Source organism: Leuresthes tenuis, unplaced genomic scaffold (assembly GCF_036924035.1).
Source record: "Leuresthes tenuis unplaced genomic scaffold, fLeuTen1.0.hap1 SCAF_2, whole genome shotgun sequence".
Classification (NCBI taxonomy): Eukaryota; Metazoa; Chordata; class Actinopteri; order Atheriniformes; family Atherinopsidae; genus Leuresthes; species Leuresthes tenuis.
In genome coordinates this window covers 9,823,285-9,840,204 of record NW_027325356.1, presented here as the reverse complement: position 1 = coordinate 9,840,204, position 16,920 = coordinate 9,823,285, and the positions used below count along the sequence as shown (strand labels likewise).

At 39.0% G+C, this 16,920-nt stretch overlaps 3 protein-coding genes across 5 annotated transcripts in view; all 3 read right to left on the bottom strand.

Moving 5' to 3' along the window:
• Positions 1-524: 524 nt before the first annotated feature.
• On the bottom strand, positions 525-5,810 carry fam219b (family with sequence similarity 219 member B). Of its 3 annotated transcripts, none has more exons than XM_072380132.1 (6): positions 5,580-5,810; positions 4,978-5,086; positions 4,383-4,466; positions 4,208-4,280; positions 3,740-3,791; positions 525-2,730 (listed from the first exon to the last, which is right to left on the bottom strand). In XM_072380132.1, exons 1-6 carry the CDS (start codon positions 5,652-5,654, stop codon positions 2,581-2,583), a joined length of 543 nt encoding a protein of 180 aa, XP_072236233.1. In that variant the 5' UTR covers positions 5,655-5,810; the 3' UTR covers positions 525-2,580. The 3 variants fall into 3 exon arrangements, with proteins under 3 accessions (XP_072236233.1, XP_072236232.1, XP_072236234.1); XM_072380131.1 differs by having other exon boundaries at positions 4,208-4,285; positions 4,373-4,466; positions 5,580-5,809; XM_072380133.1 differs by having other exon boundaries at positions 2,622-2,730; positions 3,740-3,814; positions 4,208-4,285; positions 4,373-4,466; positions 5,580-5,809.
• Positions 5,811-6,592: 782 nt separating this feature from the next.
• On the bottom strand, positions 6,593-9,229 carry LOC140301585 (cytochrome c oxidase subunit 5A, mitochondrial-like). The gene is made up of 5 exons (XM_072380130.1): positions 9,088-9,229; positions 7,634-7,750; positions 7,141-7,262; positions 6,831-6,953; positions 6,593-6,717 (listed from the first exon to the last, which is right to left on the bottom strand). The coding sequence occupies exons 1-4, from the start codon at positions 9,158-9,160 to the stop codon at positions 6,840-6,842; spliced, it is 426 nt and encodes a 141-aa protein (XP_072236231.1). The 5' UTR covers positions 9,161-9,229; the 3' UTR covers positions 6,593-6,717; positions 6,831-6,839.
• A 3,828-nt stretch (positions 9,230-13,057) lies between these two features.
• LOC140301605 (synaptosomal-associated protein 25-A-like) overlaps positions 13,058-16,920 on the bottom strand; it is a 42,291-nt gene continuing 38,428 nt past the window's right edge. The window contains exons 6-8 of the mRNA XM_072380153.1: positions 16,614-16,733; positions 15,109-15,253; positions 13,058-14,410 (exon numbers count right to left, since the gene is read on the bottom strand). Of these exons, the coding sequence (XP_072236254.1) occupies positions 14,342-14,410; positions 15,109-15,253; positions 16,614-16,733 (334 nt within the window). The 3' untranslated portion in view covers positions 13,058-14,341. The remainder of the gene's footprint in view (positions 14,411-15,108; positions 15,254-16,613; positions 16,734-16,920) is intronic.

The following is a 16,920-nucleotide window of genomic DNA, read 5'->3' as shown; positions in this document are numbered from 1 at the left end:
AAATGGCATGGAATAGATGGAAGACGCAACGGGTCGTTTTCTATTCCTCACTGTCAATAAGATCCAAGAGCAAATCCATATATTAAATAGCTGACATGTGCACAAGTTTTATCATGATAATTTATTAGAAAATAAGGTGTGTAGATGCGGATAAAATCGCGTATCTTTTTAAAACCAAATTGCAAGGCTTGGCGTGGAGTTTATTCCAAACTTGTTTCATCAACAAGTTATACGCGTTTGGTCCATAGTAAAAAAAAAAAGAATGTTTTAGCTATATTTACGTTTAAATTTCTTATCTTTCTTTGCTACAATAACTTTAAAAGTGTGACGCGCAAGTTATAGTAGGAGCGCAGCGCGGCTCTCTACTGTCCCCTGGTGGAAACAACAAGCAACGCGTGCAGATCGGTCGGTGCCTCTCGTCCTCTGATTAACTCTTCTTTTGCTGAAAAGCATGTGTCACTGACAAACAAGAGCGCTGACGGTGATTATTCATAGTTATCACAACACAATAAGACATAGACAAGCATCTTCAGAGTTTTCTTTAATAATGCAATTTAATAAACGGTACAACTAAATAAAAAAGATTTGCAATTACCATAGTAAAAAAACAAACAAAAAACAAAGTTATTGCATTTAGCACTCCATAAGAAAACCCCTGCAAAATGTTATACAACAACCAGATTGTCCCAATAGTTGCATAGTACAGATGAGTTCAAGTGTACCTGCTACTGACCATTGGCATTAAGTGCAGTGATGTCTACACACCAAACACAGCTCAGAGTCGGGGTCAAACACTTAAAATCCAACCAGTCCATTGAGAGCATTTTGCTTGAATTAAAAGGAAACAAAAACCCTCACTTGGTATAACATCAGAGTCAGCTCGATGACCCACATTACAACTATGAAAGGCTAAGAGGTTATAATGTTCATTTCAACATGATTCTGCATATCTGAACTGAGCCCATCTCTGAAATACAATCCGAGGTTCCATCCTAATCCTCGCATGACACGCTTAACTCTTCCCAGTCCCTAATTTTGTTATTGTGGTGAAGTGATCTGCGGTGTCGCCTGTGTATTAGTGAGAGAACCAACGTCAACAGTATGAGAGCAGCATCAGTAGCAACATGTTCGTCCTGACTTAAAACCGTCATGCACTGGACCAGAAGTGCAACTTTTCATACTTTTATGTTACAAACGTAAGCAAAAGGCAAATTGCTCCCCGCTTGTGCGCTAACACACGTACACACAAATCTCCTGAGAAGGTGCTGATCGTCACCATCTCTGACATCGAGCAGTTTGTGTTGATATGATCTTAAAATAAACCCAGCAAACAATAGTAAAATATTACCCAGACAGTAATGTGAGTGAACAGATACATTGTCTAACAGAAAAATAACACTTTCTTTTATTCTTTCTCAGATTAAATGTTGTGTATGAAACAAACCAACAAACATCAGACCTCAAACAGTGAACGCGTAGTTTAAACTTATGTGTGAACTGTAGATGATTTGTAAGGAATATTTAGTGTAGACCTACGGAAACAACTTAATAAATATATAAATAATGCATCTCAAATATGATGTGCATACATACTCTTCCTTATGTATGTATCCTTATTTTGGACAGAATTTTAAACCAAAATGCTACAAATCCACAGTGAGAATTGGCCACATGGAATACTTATACTTTCAGAATTCCTCGACAGATTTGACCTTAAAATACAGCGCACAGATTGTAATGAAGTCGTTTAATCGCTGCACAATTTCAAAGTTTCCCTTCTTAAATTCTGGGCCATAAACAGCATACAGATGTGTGAGAGTAGGTATTACTCTGCCACACTGTGGATATCTGGAACTGTCCAAGTAAACATCTTGGAGAGGAGTGCATCCTTCTTGCATTTTGCTCAGTGACAAACTCTAAACTGTCATTCGTTTGTGTAAATGATCATGAAGGAAACGTATACTTATTACACATAAAACATGAAGGAGTAAAGTAGTTTTACTCAAACATTCCTATTCAAATTCAGTGCTGTGCTTCTTTGCTTTTTATGTTGAAATTGACATAATTTTGGAGTCAAACTCAAATGGAGGTTTTGAGGACAAAAGCCGCAAAAAAAAAAAAGAAGCCTAATAATGCATTGTCATGGGGATGTGAAGTGCCATTATATCAAATAACAGTTATTTATAAGTAACTGGTAAATGCAGAGTCACAAAAGAGCTAAAACAATACACAAACCATCATACTGTTTGCCAGAAAAGAAAAAAACTGTAACCAGTCACGTCCCAAATGTTGAATTGCTTTCCCGCTCCATGTAGAGCCGTGTTGTAATCACTCCTGTAAAAAGCAAACAGGACGACTTAATAAATAAAATTGGTCAAACTTTGGGGGTCACAGTGGATAAGGCTTGCTCTCACATCCATCTGCTTTTCATCAGTGCACGGTGCACACGGTCCTGCATTAGGAATAGTTTGGCTTCAGAGCTGAAAGTCCTCAGGCAGCCTACAGCAGTCGAGCTGCGTAACAAAGAAGGTGTCAAGTACCAGCGCACGCCTTCATAAGGTCCGAGTCACGGCACCGACATCACTGCATGGAGCACGACGGGCCCTCGGAGCAGCAGCACGCGGAGGAGCCCATGGCTTTGGGTGGGATCAGGTCCAGGTCTTCGTCATCGGGGATCTCATCCAGGCGGTAGCCATCCTGAAGCAGCTGTCTGCTTAAGTCAGGATGGACCTGGAGAGCAAAGGCAGCGAGACACACGTCACAAGAGAGCAGGAAAAGCTAAATTCATTCAAATTAAAGGAGGAAATTTAATTTAGTACCCGATTAACGGATTGACGGTATAGAAAATGGATGGATGGAAATTTAATTTAGTGTTTGATATCCCACAGTCATCTGTGCATTTCTACAGTTATTTCAGTTGCCAGACAAAGAATACAATTCTTTGTGAAGTTTAAGAAAAAGAAAATCGTGGGAACATTTGATTGGGCTTTTCTTTATTTGTTTGTTTGTTTTCATTAACACATGGCAAATCTCTTCCCTACAAACGTATGCTAGAATATCAACCAACTAATAAAACGGCTGTCTATTTTGTATAGCTTTTATGTGTCATGAAAATTCTCAATCGCCCAAAGGAAACAGCATAAAACAGCATAAAACCAAATTTAAGTATAAGCTGTGCTGAAAGAAAGCCTAAATAATGCTGCCTATCCACATATATGGGTCGGGAAACAGCCAGAGGCTCGGTGTGTGGGATTAAGAAATAAAGAAAAATTTCAAGTAATAACACTCATATTTACTCACTGTGAGGCACATTCTGTTCCCTCTGATTACATCCAATAAAAACAAAACCTGGCACTACATCTACAAGTGTGATGCACTTATATCAGTTGACTTGGAGAAACTTCTTTTATCAGAGTGTCTGCTGTGAACAACTTTGAGACAAACCGGTTCCTTTTAGCCTTTTACCCACTCATTGTTTGAAAAATATTTGTAATCTGGTAGCACAGCTATCATGTAGTGCTCTTTGAAGTCATTTGTAGACAATGTTAAATATTTGCATAGAGAATGTTTTGCGAAGAGGAAGTGAAGGGTTTGATGTGGTCCAATGACATGTTATCTCACCACATAATATATCTGGATGCACCCCACCCCACGTACATACACAATAGACACAGAGCGAGTTTGAAAATGTGACAACATTCTGAGAGAATCTGAAATATGTCCCATGGGGCGAACTCACCTCAGCTGAAGAGTAGCCTGAGGAATACTGCTCAAAGTCGATCTCTTCATCACTGTAAAGACAGGTAGGAGTAACCTTCTCAATCGGATTAGTTCAACTGCCAATTCAAAACCTGTTTAGGAACACTTACTTAACAAAGTGGAAAGAAAAAAATCTAACTGGGACGTGGAAATGTTGGCTCCACCTGTGTCTTAATTAATGCAACATTCTTTGAAAGGAGAAGTGAAACTATAAGGATTTTTTTTAGGACATACTTTTCGAGTACAATCAGGCTTTATCTTGGTAAACAGACCAAATGACAACCCCAGAGCATGCTCTCATAAAACAAGATGAGCTTTACCAGAGATGTCTGCTAAATATGAAAACCCATTAAAGGCTATAAAACAAACAAACAAAAAAATCCCTTGAAAGGAAACAACAGACTGTCAGTAAGCTCAGTTTCATGTAGATAGCAGGAAGTGACCTTACCTGTCTGTGTCCAGTGCAACCAAAGTTTCCTCAGGATGTTGACTCAAAGCAGCGTAGCCCTTGTTATACTTCACTGTCCTGAGAGAGGGGATAGAAACAGCTTAGGAAAAAAAGAAGGAAGCATCCCCAACAGCTTCTGACTATTTTCTAATCATGTCTCCCCACCTCTTAACACCTTGCCTGGGCTGATGCGTCACTGGAGGCCCGGATGAGAGGGCTTTCTTCTTCAGCGCTTTCCTCGCCATCTCCCTGTGTTTCTCTTTGGATTATCAGAAAGAGTAGATTCATTTCAAACTCCAATGTTTTATCTCCCTCTAAACAGACCACGTCGCTATTCTAAAAAGTAACAGAGATGTGTGCTTTACGCATCTAATGTGTCTTAACCAATCTATTCCATCTCATAAAACTCAACTCATCTGTGTAGAAATCTTTCTTATTCATGACATCTGTTTTTTTTCTTGGTGCAACAATATCACGTTATGCAGAGTCTGTTATTCAGCTGCCAAATGAGCATTAAACTGAGCTTCACCAGTCAATCAGTGCTATGCTGAATACAGCATAGTGGTGAAAACCTTGAGAGTTTAAGATTAAGGAGCAGAGTTCATACACATTATAATGATACTAATGTACAAACCTTGGATTTCTTTAAATTTGTATACATAGTTCAATCAAAGCCAAATCAATAGAAAAAGGAAAAAAGAAGGACAACTGCTGGCTTAGAAATGTAATTATGACCTCTCCCAGGCTCCTTGAGTCAACAAAATGCTTACGCAGTTTGAGGTGGATGGCTGGAGCTCTGGACATGATGTACGGTCCTCTTTTCTCCACTGGCCTGATGCCTCCATCTGTGGTCTTAGGTCTTGTTCCACTACTTGGTCCCTACCATTTCACACAGAGAAAACACTGTAAATCAAGGTTCCTGGATGGAAGCCAAATAATTGACAAATCACTTTAATGACATCATGTGAGCAGGAATTGACACGTTTTTTCTAGAGAATCTGCAAAGGAAAAAAAGCCTTGAACCCCAGTGTTATTAAATTATTCATTCAAGGGACAAATTAATGTTCTGGTTAAAACATACCTCACACGAGCAAGTTGAACATGTAAGAAAACGAAATTAAATCCCATATCTCTCATAACTCTCTGAGGACGTTTTTTTTTCTGAAAGAAAAGTGTCTGTGTGCTCATTCACACACCACTTGTTTGAAATTAAGCCAAACTTAGCGGCAGAAAGTCTCCCCTCTCAGCAGTGATTTAGACAAACGTTTCTCATTTAAACAACAGTCCAAAATAACCTGCTAGGCTACTGAGCTAGCCTCCCTGTTTCTGTTTACAAGCCACTGTTAGCCGGAGTAGCTTTAGCCAACATTACCGTCAAAACTTGTGGCTCCTGCTGCGTTTCCAGGAGGGCGTCTTTTTCAGGCTCCTCAATTATGTCGTTCATCATCTTGGCGTTTGTTGTCACAATTCACACCACGACACAGCCATGGCAGTGGTTGTTATTACTTCGTTGTTTTCCCTCAGGAACCGACAGGCACTTCTGCTAGCCAGCTAGCATATTATGCTATCAATGACAGCAGAGGTTTACAGTACTTCCGGGCAGATTTTTCCAAAATAAGAACCCCAGGTCCACTTATGTTTATGTCCATTAACCAAAAGACGTGTCACAATTCGGTTATCGTTTCAAAACTACCAAGTCAATGTAGTCCAAGGGAAAGGAGGGATTGAACAAAGAAAATTACGACAGTTACAAGAAAAAAATATCCAAGAATGCTTAAGTTAAAACTGCTGCTTCCTCTGAATGTGCCGCTTTACAGGGGCTTCACTATTATTTCCAGCTCAGTGTGGCCATCTAGCGGCAAACTGAGGAAAACACGTCTGTATCTCAGACTGACACAATTGGGACTGCTTTCAGAAAATATTTTATAAACATCTCTGCTTTATGCTTTGTGAAGCCACGGTCTAGATGTACATTTTATTTTCGAGCACAAAAAAAAACAAAAATTATTTGCGCTTCATTTCAATAAATATAAGATTTAATTATTCTAGCTACTGAAGATGCCAAACTGAGTCAAAGGTCTGGCTCACAAGAGCTCAGCTCAACTGCTTCTCTCTTCATTCTGCTTTTACAGATATTTTTAGTGTTTGTAGAATATTAATGAAATAGAATACAACCAATACCGCTCACCTAATTAGTTACAAATCTATTACATGTGCTTAACAGAAGATTTTCACAAGGTATTTTATTTCTTTACTTAAAGAGTAAACAGTGGCTCAGTTCCATCCAACTACCCTTGGAAGCCACACCAATAAAGCAGTCATCAACATTCTTGACATCTGTGCTTCAAATGCGATCAAACGTTTGTCAAAGAAGTAAAACACAGGTTCAAATATTTTCTTTATTATATCCACTTTTTTGTACACAACAGGACAGCATGTGTTTAATCAACAAAATACTTCTTAAACTGGAGAGAATCAGGAGGGCGCGTCTCTTCACGCGTCAAAAGGATCTGAAGACAGTAGACAAAGACATCGTTTCAACTTCAAGCACGTTATACAGTCTAAATAAAGTCAGCATCCACAAACAGGGTCAGAAGAAATGAATGGTACGATGCGCCCTAACCTTGACGGTCTACAACTTGTCAATTCCGAGCTCCTCTGGTGTTGAGATGCCAAGTTCTGATAGGGTGGGTTTCAACTCCTGAATCAGATAGGGATAGATGTCCTTGTGGGGACCTGCTTTATCCTGAGAAAAAAGATATAAGAGTATTATATTTTCCTCCATTATTTATACCCATTTTTGCCTTTACTTTGGTGAATCATTACATTCCAAGTTCATGTTCTTTATCTGTGAAGTGTTGCAGCCCTAAACTGAAACAAAGTTGAATAAAAAGGTTGAGCTCAAAGTCAGCCGACGAGGAAGCGTCATTCACCTTGACAGCTTCGAGGATTCGGATGGCGCTGGCCAGATCATCCAGCCTTCGGCAGGCTCTTAGCGCTGAATCCAGGATCTTGACTTCGGGTACCAGGTCGTATCCGATCAGGGTGTTCATGCCTTTGGATTTCGAATGAAAGAAAAGCCAAATTATTTAATGCAAACAGTAAAATTGCTCAGTCTAACTCACTGCTTTTAGCAGGACTGCCTCTACAAAGGAAGCTATTTGATTGTTATAATTTGGCTGTTTGTGAGCAGGCTTATTCAAAATGATCTTGACAGTTTTACAGGACAACTTTACCAGAAGTGGAGCATGGCCTACTTTGAAGTGATTAACTTCTGAAGTCAAATATATATATAGCCACGTTAGACATATGTAATCTCAGGATGCTGTTTCCAAATGACCACAAACAAAAATCCTAACAATCACCGAACTAAAGCATGAGAGTTAAAAGAGAAGAAGACACTTTTGCAACAGGAGAAGCAGTCACCTTTCTTCAGCTCCCAGGCATCGATGTCAGGCTTGCTAAAGTAAGTGACCCAGCGGGAATCAAACTCCTCATCTGTCTCCACCTTACCGTGGGAGTAACACCTGGAGGCCAGTGGAGCTAGAAAACAGGAAGAATACCCATATTTTTAAATGCTTCATTAATTCATGAACTTATAGAACCAACTATCCAAAAAAGGGTAATATACACATATAAGAATAAAGCAGGTTTGAAAAACAATAATGGCTTATTTCAACCCATAAAATAAATACTTTGACATGTGACTCTTCTCGAAGAAATAAAAGACAAATGTTCAGGCCTTTAGTTGTACATACAGCACAACAATGCCATTTTAAACCTCATGAGCATACTGCTGCAAACTAATTTTTTTCATTGTCACACAACAACATAGCTCAATATCTGTATTGAATAAAGAGCAGAAAATGCTTCTTGGGAACTATGTGGCGAACAGCGATCACTTAAAGCTCACAGGAAGAAAATAAAGGAAGCCATTTTTCAAGCCACACTGTTTTCATCGGGGAGGCTGCTGCTGTGTGCCTGACAATTGGGTTTAAGATACGGTTAACTTTATTTGTCCCACATTGCTCCAGCATCAGATATACAGTATCTGTATGACAAATGGGAATCAAGACAGAAAGCCACAGAAGTTGTACACAACACAAGACTTCAACCAGCACACCAGATCATTCATACAAAATGACAGTTTGTAATTAAGTAGGTAAATAACACCCCCCGCCCCCCAAAAAAAACAATAAACTTACAAATTATGGACTGTGTGTACATATACAACTTTAATTAACTGATATATTGTCCATTCATTTTTTTTCATGGAACCTTATGCCAAATAACTAATTCTTGAACTTAAAACAAAGGAATACGTTTAATTTTTTTTTGTGAACTACTGACCACTTCTAATCTACTTTGCTTGGTTATCCATTTACTGTAAGCTAACAGCTGATGACCTGAGAAGAGGATTTCAGGTCGGTTAATTTAAGTGATTAAAAACATCCAAACAGGCGAACACATCCATTCACAGTTAGATCCATATAATCATAATCCAACGTCACAGACCAAATAAACGATATGGTCTGAGTTTAGACAATACAACGTGTTGATATCCACTGCGTTTAAACAGCGGTCACTTACACTCTTGAACTAACAACAGGGGGTCACCACAAGGTCGTGACTTATTCTCTTTTAATTCACCCCGCAGGACGTTATTTAAACTACAATACAGAATGTACACGTACAAGAATATTTTTATTCGAAGCCCCAAAAGGACAGCTACTCACAAAAATAATTCAATGTCACCCTGTGATAGCCTACCTGCACCCAGCAGAAGCTAAGCTAGGTAGCTAGCCAAGTAAGCAAACGGTAGTCAACTTTATAACAGAGACAGTTTAATTTCGTGACAGGCGTGAAGCCGACACTCCTACCAGTGTAGCATAGTCGTTTCCGAGCCAGACTCCGAGCCCCCGCGGCTGACAGTTGGAAAACTGCTCGCAACATGATGCCGCACTGTGGGTCCTGATCGTCCGGAATATGCTAAAGAGGGAGACTCAGGCCGGACAAACACGATGATGGCGCCAAGTGTCACGTGATCCACGGAGATAGCCGAATGCTTCCACGTTGGAGTCGCTGGCACCATCAGCAGGGTGAACCGTCTGCACGGATTTAGAAGCATAATCTCTTAAACAAGATTTTAAATATTTGTTTTCCAGCCCATCCGCTCATTTCAAAGCCTTTAACAAAATTTACACAAACAATGTAAAATCCATTGCTCTCTTCTCTTTTTTTTCTCATACTTCATTTTTTTTGTTTGTGTCTGAACGTAATTAATCGGAGTAGCAAAGTATTATCTATAGTTTGATCTTTCCCCTGAATTTTACACGTTGTAAAGTTTTATAGCAGCTTTTAACCTTAGCTTGGTTGGTTCTATAAAGCACTTTACAATGTGTCTCTCACTCCCCCATTCACACACATTCCTGCAGCTTCTCACTTATCACAAACATTCTCACACACCAAGAGCTCATCAGGGGCAATGTTATCTGGGCACACTTGGATATGTATTAAGGCTGATAACTGTCTGTAACATATGGATTCTTTTCTGATACACTGATAAGATTTCACAGAAAATACACCAATCAGTAAAAGTATAAGGATTTGAGTGACTTGATGAGGGCCGGAATATGAAGGTTAGACTTCAAGGACATTACATCTTTGCAGGATGTTCTAGGTCGGCAGTGGTAAGGACCAACCAAAAGTGGTTCAAGGAAGGAAAACCATGAACCAGCAAAATGGTGATGGGCAGCTAAGTCTCAGCACTGCACATATTGAGTTGAGAGAAGGATTCAGATTCTTTTATTGTCATTCAACATAACATCAGAGATACACTGCAGAATGAAATTACGGTTGGATGAATATCCTAAGGCAATATAAAGAATAAAAAATAAAGATATAGAATAAAAAAATAAAAATAAAAACCAGGTCAGAGAAAGGAGGAAGTATAAACAGAAAAATATTTGTGCAAATAGTCTTAATGAATAGATAACAGAGGAAGATAAAATAATGTTAGAGTCTGAGGTTATTTGCAGGTGTTCAAAAGTCTGGTGGCAGAGGGAGCTACTGTAGCTCAAACTACTAAAAAAAATCTTGCTGGCTTCAATAGAAAGGTGTCAGAACACATTGCTTATCACATTATGTTGTATATAGGGCTGCATTGTCACCAGAACAGTGGAAGACGGTGGCCTGGTCTGATGAATCTTGTTTTCTCTTACATCATGTGGATGGTCAGGTCCAAGTTTGTTGGCCCCTCTAGAAAGACATGGCATTAAGATGCACTATTGAATCACAATAAACTGTCAGGAGGAGTGTGATGCTTTGGGCTATCTTTTCTTGAGAAAACTTTGGACCCTTCCATTAATGTGGATGTCACTCTGACACATACCTGCTACCTATATATTGTCGCTAACCAAGTACACCCCTGCATTGAAATGGTAATCCTTGATGGTTGTGGCCTCTTCCAGAAGGATAACATCCTGTCGCACTGACAAAAAAAGGTTCAAGCATGGTGTGGGTAATGCAACAAGTTTGAGGTGTTGAATTGCCCTTCAGATTCTTCAGATCTCAACCAAATCACACATTCATTAGATTTGCTGGAATAACAAGTCAAATGGAGGCCCCACCTCCATTTATAGAACTGAAAGGATCTGCTGCTGATGGCTTGGTTCCAGATATCACAGCGTACGTTCAAATGTCTAGTAAAGTCAATGCCACAACAGCTCAGGTATGTTTTGGACAAAAAAAAAATAGACTTACTCAGTATTACATAGGTCTCATAATATCACGGCTGATCAGTACAAAATTGTAACTTTGTTTTCACAGGGTGTACAGGACCTCTATTTGTGAATAAACTTAGTGTCATTTGTTAAATTTGTCTAGTACCCCTTTAATGTCTGGCTGCAAGCAAGCAGAAATGAGGCGTGAACTACCAGCAGGGGGAGCATCTGGTCTAAAAATACGCTCTTGAGTGCTCAGGTCACAATACATTTCTCATTTGGTGATACACCAGTAAATACCTATTTTAGGGAAAACAAGTTACAAGCCAAGGAACAGACAAATTACACTCAGAAGCATCCAATTTGTTATGGTTAATCCACAAATAATTATATGTTTAAGATTTTCTTATAAAGATAATGTGGATGAAAAGATTCAATCATTTTGTCTGTGTTCATGGGTATGCACAGGAAGTACATGAACTGGGGTGAGTAATGGATGTAACTAACGTATAGTGGATTACCCTCTTGCTCGTTTCTGTTGTTCAAGTTTGTGTGGGTGTGTTTGTGTGTGTGAGTGTGCCAATGTTCTTAGTGACGTGGTAAACTCTAATCCGCCCTAAGCCCAGGGCACCACAGTGGATGTCCATTAGTGTAATGTTCTGCTACACATCTCTCCTTCCCTGTCTCTTTCTCTCTTTGTCCAAGCCTGTCTTTCATTTTCTCTCATGCTTAATACACCATCAAGCTTTTAAATATCCATGCTGCCATTGCATGTTTCAGCCATGTTGCTCCGAGTTTTGCACTCTGTTCAATGTGTTGCTGACAAACTCTCTGTGGTACATCCCAATGGTAAATGTGTTTTCTTTTATTCAAAGCGACTTACAAATGAAGATATAACAAGCTATATAAAAAGCTAACAATAAACTACATAGAAGGAACCCACTAGTCCGACTCTGTCAGAGGTGACAGAGTAGAGATAGGGTGCAGGCATAGAAAGAGGTGCAGAAAGATAAAGTGCAAAGATAGAGGGGGTAGGTAAGTACAAGGTAAGTGCTAGGATCGGAGATGCTCTCTGAAGAGCTGGGTTTTCAAGAGATGCCCCTGTTCTGGTAGTGCTCGGTAGGTCATTCCACCATCGTAGGACGACACATGAAAAGAGTTTGGATTGTCTTAGGCATGGTGTAGGCACTGCTAGATGACAATCCTGGGACGAACGGAGGGACCGGGTTGTGACATAAGCCTTTGCATTAATATAGTGCATTAACATCCCCTAAAAGCAAGTAATTAGTAGTTGAACATACTCTAAGGTCTTATCATCCAAGAATTAAGAAGATACGATTTACCGTTAGCCTGTGGTTTTCCTAAGCTTAGATTGACAAGAACCATAAAGACACATTTAGATGTTTGCGGAAGGTTATGTAGTAGCAGAACATTCCTTAAAAATTTAGGGAACACTCTCTCAGACCAACATTGTGCTCTCCATATAATATTCCTAACTGGTAATGTATTGGTATTTACAAAAATAATGACAAGAGAATGTTTCTGGAATGTTGCACTGAGGTTTACTGAGGTGGAAAGAGCACAATGTATTTTAAAGCATTTGATCATTCAGGACTGACGATATAACTCCTTGGAGTTTTTGAAATAGGGCCATTTCCTCATCCTTATTAAGGATTTGGTCATAACGTTTGGGAAATGTTCCTGCAAACAAAGAACAATGTTAATACAGCCACAGCAGAACATTTTGCAAAGGTTGTCCTTAGGTTCCCACATTACAGATGTTCAGAAACCATTAGTAGAACCAAGACATGTAACTCGAATTTAACTTAAAAAAAAAAAAGTGCTTTATGTCTTTAATGTACACATTTGCCTTCCTTAATCTACTGTCTTGCAAAAAAAAAATCTATGAGTAAACTCTTCATATCTTGTATGAGTTCTCTGTCACCTGTTTCTGGTCCCTGTTAGCCTAATCACTAATATGTGGATGAAAGCTTTTTATTAATGTTCAACTACATATTTGATGCCCAAGTAGCCCTGCTGTTGCTGGTTTCACTCTTTGATATCACAACTTTCTCACCACATTTGCTTTGACACTGCCCCATGTCACGAAAACACACAAGAAGCTTGGTTTGGTCCTACAGATTTGATGGTTTTATTGGCATTTCCCAAGGTACATATTATTTTACAGTGATGGTCACAGTCTGGAAAGGTAAAGAGACTTGAAACAGAGTGGCACTAATGCAGATAAATATGGGCTTCTTCTCGGTGTGGCCTACATGCAGTTGCCATATTAAGATATTTTTGCCTGGATAAATGAATTATTCAGTATTTTCTAGCAGTGGAAGGACATGCATAACACACCTAATGCGCTATTACATTCTGCTGGGGTTGAATGACGGGTTGCCTGTTATGTGAAGAGGTCGGTGACCCTTCCCTTAGTACGCTCAACACTTGAACTCTTTACAATCCCATGTTAGCTGTTGTGGTTAATGTCCGATATTTGCCTTTGATAATGCTGTTCAGACCATAAACAAATGCAACTTTTCACTTATACACTGAGCCGTATGATACAGATATGAAGTTTTTATAGATTACAATGCCTTAATAGGATGTTCAACCCTTGCTTTTAGAATGATCAGATTTAGCTCCCTGAGGAAAAGGTTTACACTATACAACACATGGCATCAAATTGTTTTAATACTGTTCTGTCAATAGGGTTGGTAAATCACTGGCACACGGTTCCGACCAAAAAGCCACATTTCCATTCAAATGGCCCAAACACTTAACCAAGTATTCATGGTCTACTACATAATGAGTAAGATCTGAGCAGCTTCACATCTACATGTATTTAAACAGTGGCCTATGTTCACTATTTCACGGCAATACACTGTGGCTTTACCAAGTAGCATCATGACATCCTAACTGATGAATACACAGTGTGCCTTAAATGGACAATACCAGAATACTGACATATGGAAAGGACATCATGGAAATCAGGTGTACATACATATTATTTTACACAACGACTTAAAAAAAAAGATAGAATGAAGAAAACAGGACAAGTGATCTAAATCACTGAAGCCATTAAAGATGCACTATGTACAGCATGGAGAGAGTTTGAGTGGATGTCAAGTGACGGTACTATTATTTGTTAACAAAACCCAAAGAGTTAAATCACAGAACAACATTGACAACAGGGATTTGAAGGAGTGGAGTTTTATTGATGGGTACAGACAGGAGCGAAGCAATGTATGATATGTGCATGTGTGCAAATTTCTACCAGTATCACAATAAAAGCACAAGTTTGCAGCGCCTGCTGTCAGCCACGGTGTTGGGGGCAGGGCTTGTTTTTTTTTTGGGTGAGGGAGGGTTAGTGGGGTTAAACAGGGATGAAAGCACTTTAAACTGCAGTTTAGCCACTGCCCAACATCTTTGTGGCACGCTGGTTGGCCTCATCAATCCTGGTCTTGTTGGAATCAGCCTGAAAGGGAAAAGCACTAGCTGTTAGAGAGCTCTGCTGTGGAGTCTGAAATGCGATAAAACCAACGCTAAAGAGTGGGGATGGGTCACTTTGGTGAAGGCACACATACTGAATTAGAATGTTAAACAACTAGATATTCAACCATTAGTATTCACAATAGCATAGCATAGCATAACATAGCAACTCAACCCATAGTTGTCTCATAGTGTCGCATAGTCTCATAGAGATCCTGTAATCCATGCTAAGCATTAGCTAAATATTTTATTCTGTGTATTAGCTAATTAATTTCGAGTTGAGTGTCCTTTCACTTACTTAGTCCCAATTCTGAGAACTGTGTTCAAATGACACATTCTGATTTTAATTAGTCCAGGTGATTTTTTAAAAATATTGTTGTTTTATAAAAACAACAATATTTTCTCCTATATTTTCATATAGTAGTTCCATAAGAAGGGATTTGAATTTTGTATCATATCACTAATATTTTAAAGCAGCATCAATGTCTTTGTCCACTTTGGATTAAACTAACCGTTGCTACTCCAACAATTTAGAGGGACTTTTTCCTGGTAAAAACCTAAATTCACTACAGAATACTAAAATGGGAACTATATCAAACTCATGGAATTCCCGAGAAATGATCAGCCTCCTAAACTGCAATATTCCTCATGGCAGTGGTGTGAATAGTGGCCACTGTACAGCACCTTCTCCATGATCCTGTCAATCTGGCGATTCTGGGTGTCAATCTCCTGGCCCATGTCCAAGGCCATGTGACGCAGATTGCCAATGATCCCGCCCACCTGCTCCAGGTTCTCATCCATCTCATTCTCCCGGGCGTCATCTGTTACCCTGGAATGCACAAGACAAGGGAGTGCTTACTCCCTCAAGCTACTTCCACTCCCTCAAGCTACTTCCAGTCAAGCTACTGGAGTGACCTTATGGATTACGCTGTAAAGCAGTTAACATAAAAAAAACACTGAAGGCTTCAAATGAGTAAAATCATCATTGAATTATTAAAGAAACCACATAATGCTCATTTAGAAAGTTCATAATTTTATTTTGCGTGTCTACTACAACACTTTAATGTTCAAAAAAACATTTTTTTTCGTAAAATCCATCCTTCTTTTCTCTTTTTTTCATAAAGAATTTTATTCTAACTTGTTTTGGGCGTGTCAAACGGCCCATTAGGTAGATATTATGCAAATAGTGTAACACAGAGATTTAGAGTGAGGAATGAAGAGTCTGGATTGCAAATGAAACATGTCAGCCAATTCAGAAGTTTTTTCTGTATCCCTCTGGAGCTGAATTTGGACTTTGTACCATTGCACACTTTTTATATGCATATAAAAGCTATAAAATACTCTGAAGGAAAGAAATGAATAATAAAAACATCATATGTCCTCTTTAAGGACAGGATAAAACATTACACAACTTTACGTCTACTGTGTGACTCAATTAGGGTGTTTCTGTTAATACACTATCCAACCAAAATGGTGACTTTGATGGTGAGAAGTATACATGGTTCCACTCCAAATGTGACCATGATGAGTACAGCTTCGAGACTCTCATAGTGCACTGCATGTTGACACAATTGTCAATGTGAGTGGACTCAGTCTCATAGATTTTGAAACAAAACAATAAATTAATAAAAGTATCGAATTCAAGTTCTTTTGCACTTCAAATCATTTGAAGTGGTCACAAGTCAAATTGGTTAGAACATGGTGGCAGGAGTAAAATGCATCAGACATCAAATTGTTGATCCAGTGATGTGTTTTCTATTTCATAGAATTAAAGCTATTTTTCATAAATCCTGATAACTTGTCATAATAGTCAGGACTATCTGCACAATCAGTCTTTTAAATCTTCAAGTGAACTGATTTAACATTCTGTCTATTGTAAATGGGAAACTGTGTTGTTTCAAAAGCAGCAAAAATAAATAAATAAACAAATAAATCAATAATGATGTCCGACATATAGTCCATAAAGATGGTAACTTCCTACTCTAAGAGTCAAAATACATATAAAACCAATTCTAAAATAATTTGTAGATGTAATTTTGGATGGAAATATAATTACAAACTTAAATTTTGTTATGATGATCATACTTGAGCATTCATGAACACAGAAACAAACAAGTTTTCTAGTTCCAGGCAGACACTGAGGAGGCGCTCACAGCTGATATTTACACACAAATACTGCATATGCTCACCTGCGGATGAAGCCCCCACTGATGGCCATCTGTTCACGTTCGTCCATCACTCGAGCCCCTGGCTGGCTGTTCACTACTCCATCCTGGTTCGATCCCCAAGCCTGGCCCCCACCCTTAATCCTAGCACAGACACATTTCAGTCAGGGCCACCGTAGCTGTTACATTTGGTGCTCATGTGTGTAAATGTAAATGAATGTGGCTGGATAGGTGTGTGTGTGTATCCATTAATGAGTAGCCTTCATGGGTGTATGTGTATGCACATTGAAATATGATGTGTGAATGTAAAAAATCAATGTCTGCACATGCA